Raw genomic sequence first — 14386 nt, 5'->3', positions numbered from 1 at the left:
GTGAGCAGGCATTGCCATTAGTCAAACATATCGCACCGGTGCACCTCGTGTGACTTGAGTCTGCCACGTGAAGTAAAAGCACGGCATGTGGCAGACGTCTCTAGGTAGGCCCCCGTGTAATGTGCCGGCATTTTTTTGAGCATTTTCGGTACAATCCGCGAACCCAGCACTTTGGGCTCGTGATGCAGCATTTTGGGGGAAACGGAGTACTTGGCCGTTGTGTATCAAAAATAATTGAGAGAAGAAAAACTTCCCAAACAAGAACGTCGCTTCCGCATTCCGTGGGTTAGCTTCTTGTTGAGTAGTTTATGTTTACCATGGCAGACTCGAGCAAGTCTCTTATTGAGTGTGTTTCGGATGACAGTGATGAAGATGAAGATACTGTAGAGAGCGATTCTTGCAAAAAAGTGAGCATTTTCGGCAAGGTTTGGGAGCATTTTCGGCATGGTTTACGAGAATTTCCCAAAAGCATTTTCGGCAAAGTTTCGGGCACACCGGGCCCTATCTCTAGACGTACAGACGGGACCGTCGACCCAGGCCAAGTCACACGAGTTGCGATTTGTTCCGGTATTGCCCCATTCACTTGTACTTTTGTGTAGGACGACTTTCCGGCTGATGGGAGTGATGCTCTGACACTACTTTGTGTAGTCAGGTTTTGCATTCCCGGGCAAGAGATTCGGCACGCGAGAGCGAGGTCGAATATGCACTCGAGGATTCGGCATGTTTGTTCGGAAAAAGCCCACCCTGCCGATAGTATTTTTCGGAAGAATTGCCTTGTAGACGAGCAGACGTGCTAGCGTCCTTTATTCAAAAAGGTTTCTTAACTCGTCATGACTTCTCTGGCGTCTTCGTCGACATCAGCATCGCCAGCTACCTCTGATTGCTCCTTTCCATTAATGCATTATCTCTCCACTCCTTTCGCCTGGAGTCCGACACACAGTGTGCTCACCATCATCTGTGGGCGGGAAAGATACATGTATGGCGATATGCATAAAAGCATACTGGCCATGGATATGGTTCTTATTCGGCAACTGAGAAGTGGGACAAATCCATTTCCTGCGTGCGTCTCCGGGAAATGAGGAGGCAGCTCTGGCCCTCGAGTATTTTTCTTTGAAAAGGTTTGCTGGAATCAGCAAAAAAGAAGCCCGGGACATGTTCGACTTGCAAAAATGGTTTTCGTTCGAAAATTCGACTTGTGATGTTCGACAAATGACCATCGAACGACAAAAATTAATTATGACCATCTAACGCGGAACCGAACACCTCTAGTACTCCGACATGAAATCGCCCGCTTGTGTAGTACTGTGCCTGTTCAGACATAACCATGATAACGGCGAGGCGCTTGTCGGCCTTTCTGCAGATCTACCTAGTCCTTGTGTAAGCACGAGCACTTGGTAGATCGACACAGCCGCGCAAGGCTACCACAGTGCACAGCAGATACTACAGTCTGTAGACTGTCTGTAGTGTAGTCTACAGTAAGTGGACTAGACGCTCGAGCGGAAATGAGATCTTTTTGCACTACACGAGCTACCAAGAGACGGACAAAACAAACGTCTAGTAGACTGTATATGTAAGTACAAATTTTCGTTTGGACGCTATATTCGTTAGGGAGCATGAACCCCCCAACTAAAGTTTTTTTTCTGAACGTTCGGGTGACAGACCTCGACCAAAAACGAAATTTAGTACGTAACGAGCCTGCTGCCGGCCGGCGGAGTGATCTAACGAAAGATTTCGCGAACGAAAATTTGTACTTGCACAGTATTTCGTACTAGTAGTCTAGTGTAGTGTGAAGCAGGCATAAGATCAACACAATCATTGTGCTTGGATCATTCTACCATAAAATAGCTTGCAAGACTGAATAAATGACCAGAAGCCTTTCGCCTGGTCTCCACCACACAGTGTTCGGCCCCTCCCCCCTCCCCACACACACACAAATACAGTTAAAACTTGTCAAGGAGACCACCCGGATGAGGCGGCCACTTGTTCAAGAAGACCATTGCAACCATAACCAATGATGCTCCAGTCCTATGATCCTGGAGAACGAGACCACACTTTGAAGGTCCCTTGAGTGGTCTTCTTAGACAGGTTGAACTGTACACACACACACCTTGACCTTGACATACAGCTGCCGTTAAACGGCTAAGCTGCCCTCATGAGGAGGGGAACAAAGGGGTAGCATCACGGCGTCGCGGCAGAACATCCGGCTTTATGCCGCTGCAGATCCTGCTGTCTGCGATATCTCTTGCCGCACGCACAGCAGAAAAAAGCGCGCGCGCGCACACACACACACACACACACACACACACACAGCATTACCAAGGTAACACCCAGTCATCCGTGTTCGGTGGCACCTAGCTCTATTGCGGCACTGTGAGAATTTCGAATATGGAGAGAAAGTTCCACCGCCACAGGACTTCACTTGTGGATAGATGCCACACTTTTTCAGTGATTGACAAGAGAGCAAGTGATCCAAGCAAGGAGAGGTGCAGTGGTAGAAATAATGAATGAAACAATGGAATAACTGCAAGCAGGCAAGCAAGCAGTCACCGATCCCAGGACTTTAAGAGAGCTTGTGATTATCTCTCAGTAACATAAAAATAAAACTCAATGTAAAATCACAATCAAGAAACTGGATCCTGTGATGGTCACAGTGTGCAATGCGCTTATGGTACAATACAGACTTATCGCCTGAATGCCACTTGATCACGCTTCACAAGAAAGTGATTTCGGACAATGTCATGCACTACAGAGACTCAGAATTAAAAATACAAAAAGCGTATCGTCATCAGCAAGCCCAGGGCTGTTGGAGGCATATTCAAGCATCATGTGCGCACACTACTAGTAGCTTGCACATGTACAGTGCTCCTAACATTTTGAGAGAAAGAGAGAGTGTGTGAGAAAGAGAGGGTGAGAGAAAGAGAGTGATTGAGAGAGGGGGGGGGGAGAGAGAGAGAGAGAGAGAGAGAGAGAGAGAGAGAGAGAGAGAGAGAGAGAGAGAGAGAGAGAGAGAGAGAGAGAGAGGGGGGGGTGAGAGAAAGAGAATGAGAGTGAGTGAGAGAGAGAAAGAGCGAGAGGGTGAGAGAAAGAGAAGGAGAGAGTTGATAAAGTAGCAATATGCAATTCACAGTTAGCCCTCCACCACTATTACCACCACACGCTTTGGTATGGAGAGCCCGCTTCAAGCTCAACGAAGCCCTGGTCATCTGCAGGTAGTGTGTGCAAGTAGACAGCCTCAAGGATGGATGGTTGCATGATGGAAATGCTCAGGTATAGTGAAGACAGTGATCATGACACACACCATGGCTATGTGTATGCATATACCACTCATAACCTACTTGCAATGACACGCAACATGGCGTGAACAAGGCATGAGACACCCCCGGTCTTACCCTGACCTAACTTTTAACACTGGAGAGGAGTAAATTGGCACCACAGCAGCGGCTATGTTCGCACTACCGTCTTTCTGGCTCTCGCAAACATTACTGGAATTGCAGCCCGATGAATGCTCCGAACTTCTTGACGAGTGTTCATCTCTGCTGCTTGATCCTGGCGATGTGATATTGTGCTGTGATGACTGGACGGATAGGGAGAAATCCAGTGATTGGTGCTGCTCTTCTGTTCCAGCGTCGATATTCAGTACATCATCAATGTGTGCATAGAGATCATGGAGCAAAGCTGCTTGTGGTGGAGCCGTGCTGCTGGGTTCACCTGGGAGAGAGCACTTTCGTCTCTTGCTGCTGCTGTTGCGTGAGGATATGATCGTTTCAAATGGCACCTTATAGTCACTTTCATCCTGTGAGTCAGTGGCTGTGAGGACAGCGTGCGCTTTAGGTGTCTCTGCCGCAGTCTGTGGCTTCGTCAATGCAGAGCTGTGACTGACTGGTGGCAAAGCTGTGGCTAAGGTACTGTCGGATGCTACTATGGGTTGGCTGTAGTCACTCGCCATCACACCGACTTCAGCTTGCCATGCATTACTGGTTGCTGTGTCTTGCACGTCACCGGCTGAGTTCTCATGGCCATTGCAGCCACTCTGCACGGGAATGGCGAATGTCGTGGTACGGTTGGGTTTAGGGGAGAGCTTGGACCGGATTGAATGTGTTGATTTGCACGCACTATCAGTCGAGTCATTGCCGGATCTTGACTTGAACCAGTTCAGCAGTAGCAGTGTGGAGCAAACTCCAGTTGCCAAGCTGAACACTATCACAAGGCCTATAAGAGCAATCATCAAGCTTTTGGATGCCAGTGCGCCAACATACACCACCTTTGTCGTGTCACTACCACCATTCTGTTGTAAGTCGCTGCCATCTCCCGTTCCTAAATCACTTCCTGCATCATCCAAAGTCGGTTGAAGTGTTGATGAGATTCGAACATGTAGGGAAGTCGATGTTGGCATCTGGTGTGTGTCAGGTGATTCGGACTTCGGTAGAGGTGATGACTGGCGGCCTGGCCGTGGAACTGCCTGTGTGCGCGTCGCATCGCATGGCAGCTGAGCAGAACATGGTGGCGGTGTGTTAGCAGCGGCTGTACTGGTTGGCATTGGATATGCGGCTTGCGAGGCCAATTTAGTGACAGGATAACTTTTCTGCTGTTTTTCCTCTTGCCGGGATGGTGTAAAAGCTGTAGGAGAACAATGCACAGAATACAAACAGGAGAGAAAGAATGAACAATGCATCATCTTGCACCAGGATCCATGCGATCAGTCCCTCTGTCAGTGTACAATGCGTAATACAACTGGTACTGCGGCGAGCAGAGTGTGCGATTTGCACTAAGAGAGAGAGAGAGAGAGAGAGAGAGAGAGAGAGAGAGAGAGAGTGTGTGTGTGTTTGTGTGTGTCTGTGTGTGCGTGCGAGTGTGTGTGTGCGTGTGTGTGTGTGTGTGTGTGTGTGTGTGTGTATGTGTGTGTGTGTGTGTGTGTGTGTGTGTGTGTGTGTGTGTGTGTGTGTGTGTGTGTGTGTGTGTGTGTGTGTGTGTGTGTGTGTGTGTGTGTGTGTGTGTGTGTGTGTGTGTGTGTGTGTGTGTGTGTGTGGAATGTAGGATTAGCACACTGAGAGGTTTAGGGATGAAATGAACTTCCATTTTTAACCTGCTTTTAATAAATGGATATTGCTCTATTTTATTCACCAGAATAAACATGTACATGCCATTCCTGCCTTTAGTACAGCCATACTCTTTAGCACAGCCATACTCTTTAGTACAGCCGTACTCTCAAAGAGTGTGTGTGGTAGTGGTGGGGGGATGCTGAAGAACATCAAAACATGGTCTTTTTCGATAGGTGCTATATGTTCAGGCTTTTGCAACATAGCCGTGGCATAATTGAAACACACCACGGGGGTTGCAATGTATTATTATTATTATTATACGCACGTCCGCGTCTACGTCAACAGTAAGTCCACGTATTCGCAGAAGACAGGCAGATCAGAGTGGGCAGAGAGGAAAATAAAAAATAAATGTAACGACAGCAGGCGATAGGCACATAACTCATGTTCGATGATAGGTGCTCAATGCACGGGATCTATTCGAAAGATCAAAAAATAAAACAAGAATAACAGACAACGGCGATAGGTTTGTAACTCATGTTCGATGGTAAGTGCTAAATGCACGGGATCTGTACAATGCCTGTCCCATCCGTTATTTACTGCGTACATCCTGGTACAGCTCGCGCCACGCAGGCCTGTCCGCGGCGATGGCCCGCAGGTGCTCCAGGTCTGCCATGTTCCTCAGACTCCTCAGTCCTGCTGATTCTAGGTCCGCCGATAGTGTGGTTGCAATGTGCACTAGCCATTTTTCACTCTGCTTCATCATGCAGACCCACTTTGATCATATTTTCCGGTTAAGTTCCAGAGACACTCAACAACACTGATTGCATGCCCTACGTGTTAATAAGCTGCAGTGCTGGAGGCATAGACGTGAGATGTTCAAGAATGCAAGTCACCGAGCACGCTCCAATAGGCATCTATAAAGTGGATGGCGCGATAATGACAGCATGATACATAGGGGTGGATCCACTGCAAGGCTAATTGCTATAAACTACAATCAGAGACTGGTCTGCAGCACCACATGAACTGCAAAGACAGTATTCCTGCTTCAGACATTTTCATGGCCAGAGGAACGCCTTGGGGTGGAGTTGATGACGAAACACTATCCAAACCTACTTTCTATTCATTTCGTCTCTTAGCCGGACAACGCTCAATGCTACACGCACTAGGCAATCACCAGTCAACTGTTTGGATGATGATCATTGTCTGAACTACTGTTTTCTGATGATCAGACAACAGTAGTAGTTCAGACAATGATCACCAGACAACAGTTGTGTGCTGACCATTGTCTGATGATCGCCTTGTGTGCGAAACTCGGAGTAACAACACATATTTATCATCTTCTTCTTGTTGGAACTAGCTCTGCCCTTCAACATTGAGCACTCTACTGGACAGCTTGTAACCTCTCTGCTTTGAAATGCTCAATGTCACTCAAATAAAGAGTGATCATGTATCGGCTTACTTGCATGTCGAGTGCTGGTGTGAAATGTAGACGGCTGATCAGTGGTTTTGCTGATGACAGTACTATTGGTCTGTGTTGCTCCGTCTGGGCATTAAAGACATAAGGTAGAAGGCATAGTTGTCTCAGATCATCAGGCTGTGCATAGTGCTCTATGTCCTGTGGACAGAGCCAGCACAATCCTCACTGCCTGATGGGTGTTTTTTTAACGTGAAACTCTGAGTAACGGCAGATACAGACTTGGTTGTGTCATTGCTGTGTGAGTATTGTAAGGTAGAAAGCAGGTGTTAGAATTGTAGACTACGGATAGCTGATATGATGTGTCAGGTAACGCAGCTGCTAGCAATGTGTCCGCATCTGACACAACTATTGATAGCTAGTCTACAATGCGTAATTCAAGGACATGCGAGTAGAAATGCACGCACCAGCATCCATCCTTTGCAAAATCTGAATTTAAATGCCTGGACAAACCTTTTTTTGGGGACCTAAACAGACTCAGATTGTGTTTTTTCAAAAAAACAAATACCTTTCTCAAATTTGATGTCATCTGCACGTACGTGTACAGTCAACTTGGCTAATAACGACTGCGGATATAACGACTGCGGATATAACGACTGCGGATATAACGACTGCGGATATAACGACTGCGGATATAACGACTGCGGATATAACGACTGCGGATATAACGACTGCGGATATAACGACTGCGGATATAACGACTGCGGATATAACGACTGCGGATATAACGACTGCGGATATAACGACTGCGGATATAACGACTGCGGATATAACGACTGCGGATATAACGACTGCGGATATAACGACTGCGGATATAACGACTGCGGATATAACGACTGCGGATATAACGACTGCGGATATAACGACTGCGGATATAACGACTGCGGATATAACGACTGCGGATATAACGACTGCGGATATAACGACAATTCGCGAATAACGACAGAATTCCTATGCCCAGAGCAAAGTCCCGTCTAACTGTATACATTTAACTTCGGATATAACGACTATCTGAATAACGACAATTCGCGAATAACGACATGATTTTAGTGCCCCGAGGTCATATTCACTGCTTGAATAACGACTTTCTGGGCTTTTGACAGCTATTTCAAGTACCTGTCTAGCAGAACTTACCCAGAAGTACCAGAACCCATGCCATGCATGGTGATGGATAAAGGCACACATGCAAGAAGATGCAGGGGGGGGGGGGGCTTTTTATATTTTTATATTTTTGCTTCTAAATTAGGGCTCAAACGGTTAGTCCGATTAACCGGTTGCAGACCGGTTACGAAGAATTAACGGTTAACCGATAAAGATAACGGTTACGCAGTAACTTTTCAGTCAATTTTTCAAGTATCATACGCAATTTCTGGGCTGTCAACCCGGTCATATCTGGTCTCTTCGTGTGAGAGTATGTATGAATGAGCATGCAAGAGAATATACATGTGTGCGTTGTACTGAATAGGGTACATTTTTTGAATAAGTATAGTCAAATATATGGTTAAAAAAGAGTCCGCAGGATTGCCGTGGCTTGTAGGTCTACATGATTGTACAGTAATCATCATACATGTCATGTACATGTACATGTCCCTGTAGATGGCTCCAAACCTTGCAAAATGCTAATTTTTCCAATCAATTTCCCTTCCATATTGACTTTATAGTTCCTTTCAATTGTAATAAGAAAATAGAGAACACATTGGCACAGAGCATGAAAAGAGCTTCATTTTGATATACAAAAATATGGGTTCACATACATTCAAATGGGACTTCGGGTATAAGGACACTTCGCGAATAAGGACACTTTTCTGATGCCCCGCCGAGTGTCGTTATTCGCAAAGTTGACTGTACCTGTATTGTGTACAGCTATGTTTGCAATAGGGTCAACATACACAAACACATCTGACCATACAATCTAATAACTACATGTACTTACACGAGAGGACAAGATGAAAGCTTGGAACTTCATGAGTCGTCTCCATTTTCACAGACTTGCCAAAATGTTCTGCCTTCCAGTGGTGGCCATGATTCAAAAACGAGATGTTTTGTGATGATTGTATGTAGTGGATTCCCTTGCATTTCTGCGCACGACGAACTGTGATGCCGATGCTGAGGTTAGAAGTGGAATAATTTTGACTTGCTATGATGGCACCAAATGTGACCGGAACATTGCCTATTTTCGTGAAGTCCAGGTCTGTTATACTTATACTTGGCGAGCAACTGGCTAATGTGTCTTCTGCACATGCATGCAGAATTCGCGATGAGACCGCAATCACTGTGAATGTATTGTCAGCATTCATGTGCCAAATGCTGAGTTGTGTTTTGCATCTCTTACTGGTGGTGAGAGTCAGCGTACTGGGTAGAAACGGTTCACTGCGGCAGGCTTGTATGATAGGATATACTGAGAAGACGTACGTGGTGCTGTTGGGTGGCGGTTGTCTAACGGTACGTGTAGCGGTGCCATTGTCTGACGGTGCTAGGGTGTGTGCACTGCCATTGTCTGAATGTGCTGGCTTGTCATCGCTGTCCATTGGGTCAGTGACAGTGGCAGCTGCTTGAGAAGGATCACATGACAGAATGCACTGGCTAGTTCCACTCTTCTGTACATGTTGCCATGGCGAGCAGATGCAGTTGACATCGCGAACCAAGGCTGAAATAACATCAAGCCAACCAACACAGTACAAAAACAGGAACTATTTTTGTCCCAAACATGATTGCATCTGCAGTACAGGATAGACTATAGAGTGGACCAGAGTTAGGTAACCACCCCTTGGTGCCTGATGCATAACTAGTCATCATAGCTACAGTATTGTAGTCATCATAGACCAATGGCCTAGCAGTACAGCCTACATGTCACTATGCATACTCCTAGGAATAGTAGGAGGCATGAGATGACCAGCCTCTTGCAGGCCTGGAGCCAGCCACTCAGGGGTAGTACGGACCCCAGGTCGCCTCCTGGGCCGATGATTTCCAAATGCCCACTTTCTGTGTCATGGGAACTTGCATCGCTAACTCTATGCTGCATGATCGTATCTGGTTGCTCCAGCCACATGTTCCGCTAGCAATAGATATACAGCTAGCATGGCAGCATGGTACTCATCATTGGACAAGAAACTTGGGTGGGAGAGGCTCTAGTGAGGAGTATACGAATAGAGCTTAGCTACCGGTAGTACTTCCGTATAAATAATTGCACAGCGGACATTCCATGAATGCTGGAATTGATGAAATCCAGTATGGCCATGGTTTTACCCACCCTACCAATGTTGCCGTCCCTGTCTAAAGAAGGTTGGTCGCTCGTTGTGTGGAGTAGTCGCTCACACGTGTTTTTAGTGCTGTATTTCATTCCTGCCATCCATAATGATCTAGTTTTTATGAAGGCCAATACAACATGGGGATGCATCTGTTTGGAAAGAGGAGCACTGTAGTAAGAAGGAGCCACTGGTGTGTGCCACTGTGTGTGTGTGTGTGTGTGTGTGTGTGTGTGTGTGTGTGTGTGTGTGTGTGTGTGTGTGTGTGTGTGTGTGTGTGCGTGTGTATGTATAATTATATGTGTGTGTGTGTGTGTGTGTGTGTGTGTGTGTGTGTGTGTGTGCGTGTGCGTGTGCGTGTGCGTGTGTGTGTGTGTGTGTGTGTGTGTGTGTGTCTGTGTGTGACAGTAACACAGTCATCTGAACCAGGAATGACCAAAGAAGCATATTGTGTGGACTTAGCTCCCAGACTACAAGTGTCTCTACTTGAATCAAGCAGTCAGTAGGTGCCAGTACATGTACTGTATTGCAAAGCAGGCATACATGCCAAACCAGGCTCAATATTCGCCAATTTTTGATACTCGAACTAGGCTTTCATGACAATAAGGTCTGGGTGGCCATGTGAGGTCTTTCGCTAGGGCAGTGTTTGTCGAATCCCGATCAACATTGATCGTTGGATTGCATGGAATTGCACATGTTCGGTTTGTCGAAAATGTTTAGGTACTTTCCTCTCACTCGAGTTGGGCATTTGTGTGAAAGTTGTAGCCTGCTGGCACGGTGAACAGGTGACTGGTGGACACATCAGCACGTGACCGCTTACTCAGCCGTGTTCGATTGGGAATAACGGCCGAACGCTGCATTGCAGCCGTCTCGGACCGAAACTACATGTAGTCGGCTCCGCATCCAAAAGGCTGCAACATATGGGCCAATCTCGTTCACCCGTGCTTTTATATGAGCGAAATGGCGCTTTTAGCGACATTTTGCATACAAATCCCAATCTAGTAGGGCGCAGTTACCCAGTTCCGGTGGAAGTGGCAAGTTCGATTGGGAATAAAGGGGGAAGGGAGCGTTTCAGAATCCTCGGACCAAGACCATTCAACTCAGCACCCTGAAGGCTATGACAGTATGAGTGATGAAAGTTTAATTCAAGACCATGCTTCCCCTCTAAACACCAATGAATCACACAAAAAGTCAATAGGGAAAATACCAGTATTTCGCGACCAAAAATCTGGAAGCGGCTTTTACTCTGGAAATTCGGTACTACTCTCGTCCCCTCCCCCCCCCCCCTGTATTGTATCCCAAGATAAGAATGCTGCCAAAACTCAGGCACAAATCAGCACCGGTGGAAGCAGGTTTTGATTGGTCTGGCCACACCCTAGCCTTTCATGCGTTGCGCAAGAATGGACCCATTAAAAAAGAACGCCGAGTTAATTGTGAACTCTGTAGTTGGGAGTATCATCATCGGTCAAGTACTTTTTCGTACTTCAAGGGGGTACACTCTGACAGGCTGAAGGTGCATGCAAACACGCGCAAGCGCAAACATACCGTATGTATATCAGCGAATCGTAAACATTCCCGGCACTCCCTGACCCACATGCAGTAGGCACACTTAAAGGGGAAGTTAAGGCAAAAATTAAAATTTCACCAGTTGTAGTCTTCGGGGTGCTGAGTCGAATGGTCTTGGTCCGAGGAAGCTGAGACGCTCCCTTCCTACTTGAATCCCAATCGAACTCCCGCACTTCCACCGAAACTGGGTGACTGCGCCCTACTAGATGGGGATTTGTATGCAAAATGTCACTAAAAGCGCCATTTCGTTCTTATAAAAGCACGGATGACCGCGGTTGGCCCATTTGTTGTAGTCTTTTGGACGCTGAGTCGACTGGTTTTGGTCCGAATAGGCTGCGATGCAGCGTTCCTCCTTTATTCCCAATCGAACATGGTTGAACAAGCGGTCACGTGCTCCTGCGTACGCCAGTCACCTGGTCACCGTGCCTGCAGGGTACAACTTACTAGCCTGTTTGACCTTTTTTGGGTGCAGTCCTGTCACTCGAGTTGAACCTTGGTGTGAAAGTTGTCGCCTGCTGGCGTGGTGACCAGGTGATTTGGGAACCCAGGAGCACGTGACCACTTGTTCAACCATGTTCGATTGGGAATAAAGGAGGAACGCTGCATCGCAGCCTTTTCGGACCAAAACCAGTCGACTCAGCGTCCAAAAGACTACAACATATGGGCCAATCGCGGTCATCCGTGCTTTTATAAGAACGAAATGGCGCTTTTAGTGACATTTTGCATACAAATCCCCATCTAGTAGGGCGCAGTCACCCAGTTTCGGTGGAAGTGCGCGAGTTCGATTGGGATTCAAGTAGGAAGGGAGCGTCTCAGCTTTCTCGGACCAAGACCATTCGACTCAGCACCCCGAAGACTACAACTGGTGAAATTTTAATTTTTGCCTTAACTTCCCCTTTAAACGTACCCGGCTCCTACCCGGTTGCAAGAGTTGCGCCACGTACACGTACACGTATACGGTATAGCTGGTTCGTCTCAAAACCCCTAGAGCAGACAATGATTATAGTAGTAGTTCTCACCTGTTACAACTCCCAGGACCACCACCACCACTACGAGTGTGTACCTGCGCTGATCCATGTCAACTCCACCCCTCTGCGCATCCAGCAGTGCGCAGTGTCGTTTTCCAGGCAGTGGCAGCGTGCCGTATCCGTCGTTCCGTTCGTCGCACCACGAACTGTAAAATATAGACTCCACTAACAGCCTTGTACTCAGTGCCAGCTAGAACAATACGACCATGGTTCTATCCCGGATATACTTCTTAGCGCATTTCTTATCGGGTGCAGGCGATAAAATATTCGGGGTACTGGCAATAAGAGTCGATGACTCCTTCTTTGAGTCAGTGATTTCGCCTGTTCCGCTTCACGTCTTCGAGATCAGCTGGAACTTTAGTAGATGCGCGCGGTTCAATGAAGAGGTCTCCGAGACATGGACAAACGCACACTAGCCTTCACCCTTCTGGGAGTGACCGCTGTTCAGGAGGAGAAGTGTGGATAGCATTCTCGACGCAATGACATGCATTTCCATCCCACAACTGTCGCAAATCTCCACAACACCAAAGATGTAGTAACCACCACGCTGGTCGTGCCATGGCGCTATCTTTCTAAACTACCGGCCTCGTTGTTCACTGGGGGCTGGGGCCTTCTGGAATGCAGCTGCACTAGCAAATAAAATTTCATCTCTGATTCAACGGTTGTGAGTGGCGGAAGTTAGTTCACGGAGCAAAAGGCCCTGCCACTGTCTGTCTGTCACCTGGTCTTGTCTGGGCAGTTGCCAGAGAAGTTGAAACCAGGGAGTAGTAAAATACTATAATATTTGACTACTCCCTGCTTGAAACTGAACAGAGAATTATAATTTTTACATTGGTGCAGTAAAGCATGTTAGATTCAGCGATTTCACCCCAAATCGGACACATTCAGTCAAGACTTTTCTCAGAACAAATGCCCTAATAAATCAAAATGTTCATTTTTCTAAGTTTGTAAGTAACAAACACAACCCCTGTGTTCTGGAAGTATGAGGGGATTTCGTTTAGCCGGGAGCAAACAGAAACATCGATATTATGACCCTACCACTTCACTGCTATACGTGCGCGCGGGCGCGCGCGCGCACACACACACACACACACACACACACACACACACACAAACACACACAAACACACACACACGCAGGCATAGAGAGGGCTTTCTCTCAAAATCCGAAAGGTTCTTTTTCGGATCGGTTATTGCATAGTGTTTGATAAATTGAACAATTTGCAGATGCATTGTAGATCTGCACAGTACTGCAGACTACTGACTACTGTGCAGTACGTGTGATTCCATGAGCTGCTCTGTCCCCGGGGAAAATTGCGATTCCGCGGCCGCGTTTTTTTCCGCGTTTTTTGCGATTTTTTAAAAGACCGCGTTTTCCTCGATTTTCCCGCGTTTTTTGAACTTTTTTGTTGCACTACACGTACACACAGTGCACTGTTCGGTCAGCAACGTCTCATCGTGGCGGCTTTTTACTGAAATATGACGAGTGATTACACCAGAGACTTGTAACTGATTGATTTCACTACATACTCACTGAAAATTGCCGCATTCACCGCATATTTACCGCAAATTCACCGCAAATTATGCCATATTATGCCGCGTTTTTCCCCGCGTTTTTTGCGATTTTTTTCCGCAATTTTCCCCGGGGACAGGCTGCTTGCTGGCAGTGACCATTATTTTCGGAAGTAACATACACAAAGCATCCTGTTGACAAAGCCAACCAACTGCTCTTGACTCGACCTTCATCATGTGCAAACGTCTGGCCAATCACCGTCATCCCCGCGGCCCCGGCTTCATGCGAAGGACAGCAATGTGCGTGTGAAATGTATGCCGCGGTACACAGTAAGATGTACTGGCAAATCATTCACAACTTTGCATAACACAGCAGACCTAAATATGGATACACATCAACATTACATGCAACCCTCCTCCCCTCAACTTGCTCAAGCCAAACTCCAGCCAGCTACACACAGACATGCATCTCCACCTCCAAAACACACAAAGTCTGTCTGGCAGAAAGTGATCAGCACATAA

The 14386-nt window shown here is 47.0% G+C and overlaps 1 protein-coding gene across 1 annotated transcript; it reads right to left on the bottom strand.

The window, feature by feature from the left end:
• Positions 1 to 2310: 2310 nt before the first annotated feature.
• Positions 2311 to 13052, bottom strand: LOC135811569 (uncharacterized). Its single transcript, XM_065324801.1, has 4 exons — positions 12344 to 13052; positions 8447 to 9160; positions 6499 to 6582; positions 2311 to 4617 (listed from the first exon to the last, which is right to left on the bottom strand). The coding sequence occupies exons 1-4, from the start codon at positions 12399 to 12401 to the stop codon at positions 3386 to 3388; spliced, it is 2088 nt and encodes a 695-aa protein (XP_065180873.1). The 5' UTR covers positions 12402 to 13052; the 3' UTR covers positions 2311 to 3385.
• Positions 13053 to 14386: the final 1334 nt, after the last annotated feature.

This window comes from Sycon ciliatum, chromosome 3 (genome assembly GCF_964019385.1).
Source record: "Sycon ciliatum chromosome 3, ocSycCili1.1, whole genome shotgun sequence".
Taxonomy (NCBI): domain Eukaryota; kingdom Metazoa; phylum Porifera; class Calcarea; order Leucosolenida; family Sycettidae; genus Sycon; species Sycon ciliatum.
This window is presented reverse-complemented; position numbering and strand designations above follow the sequence as displayed.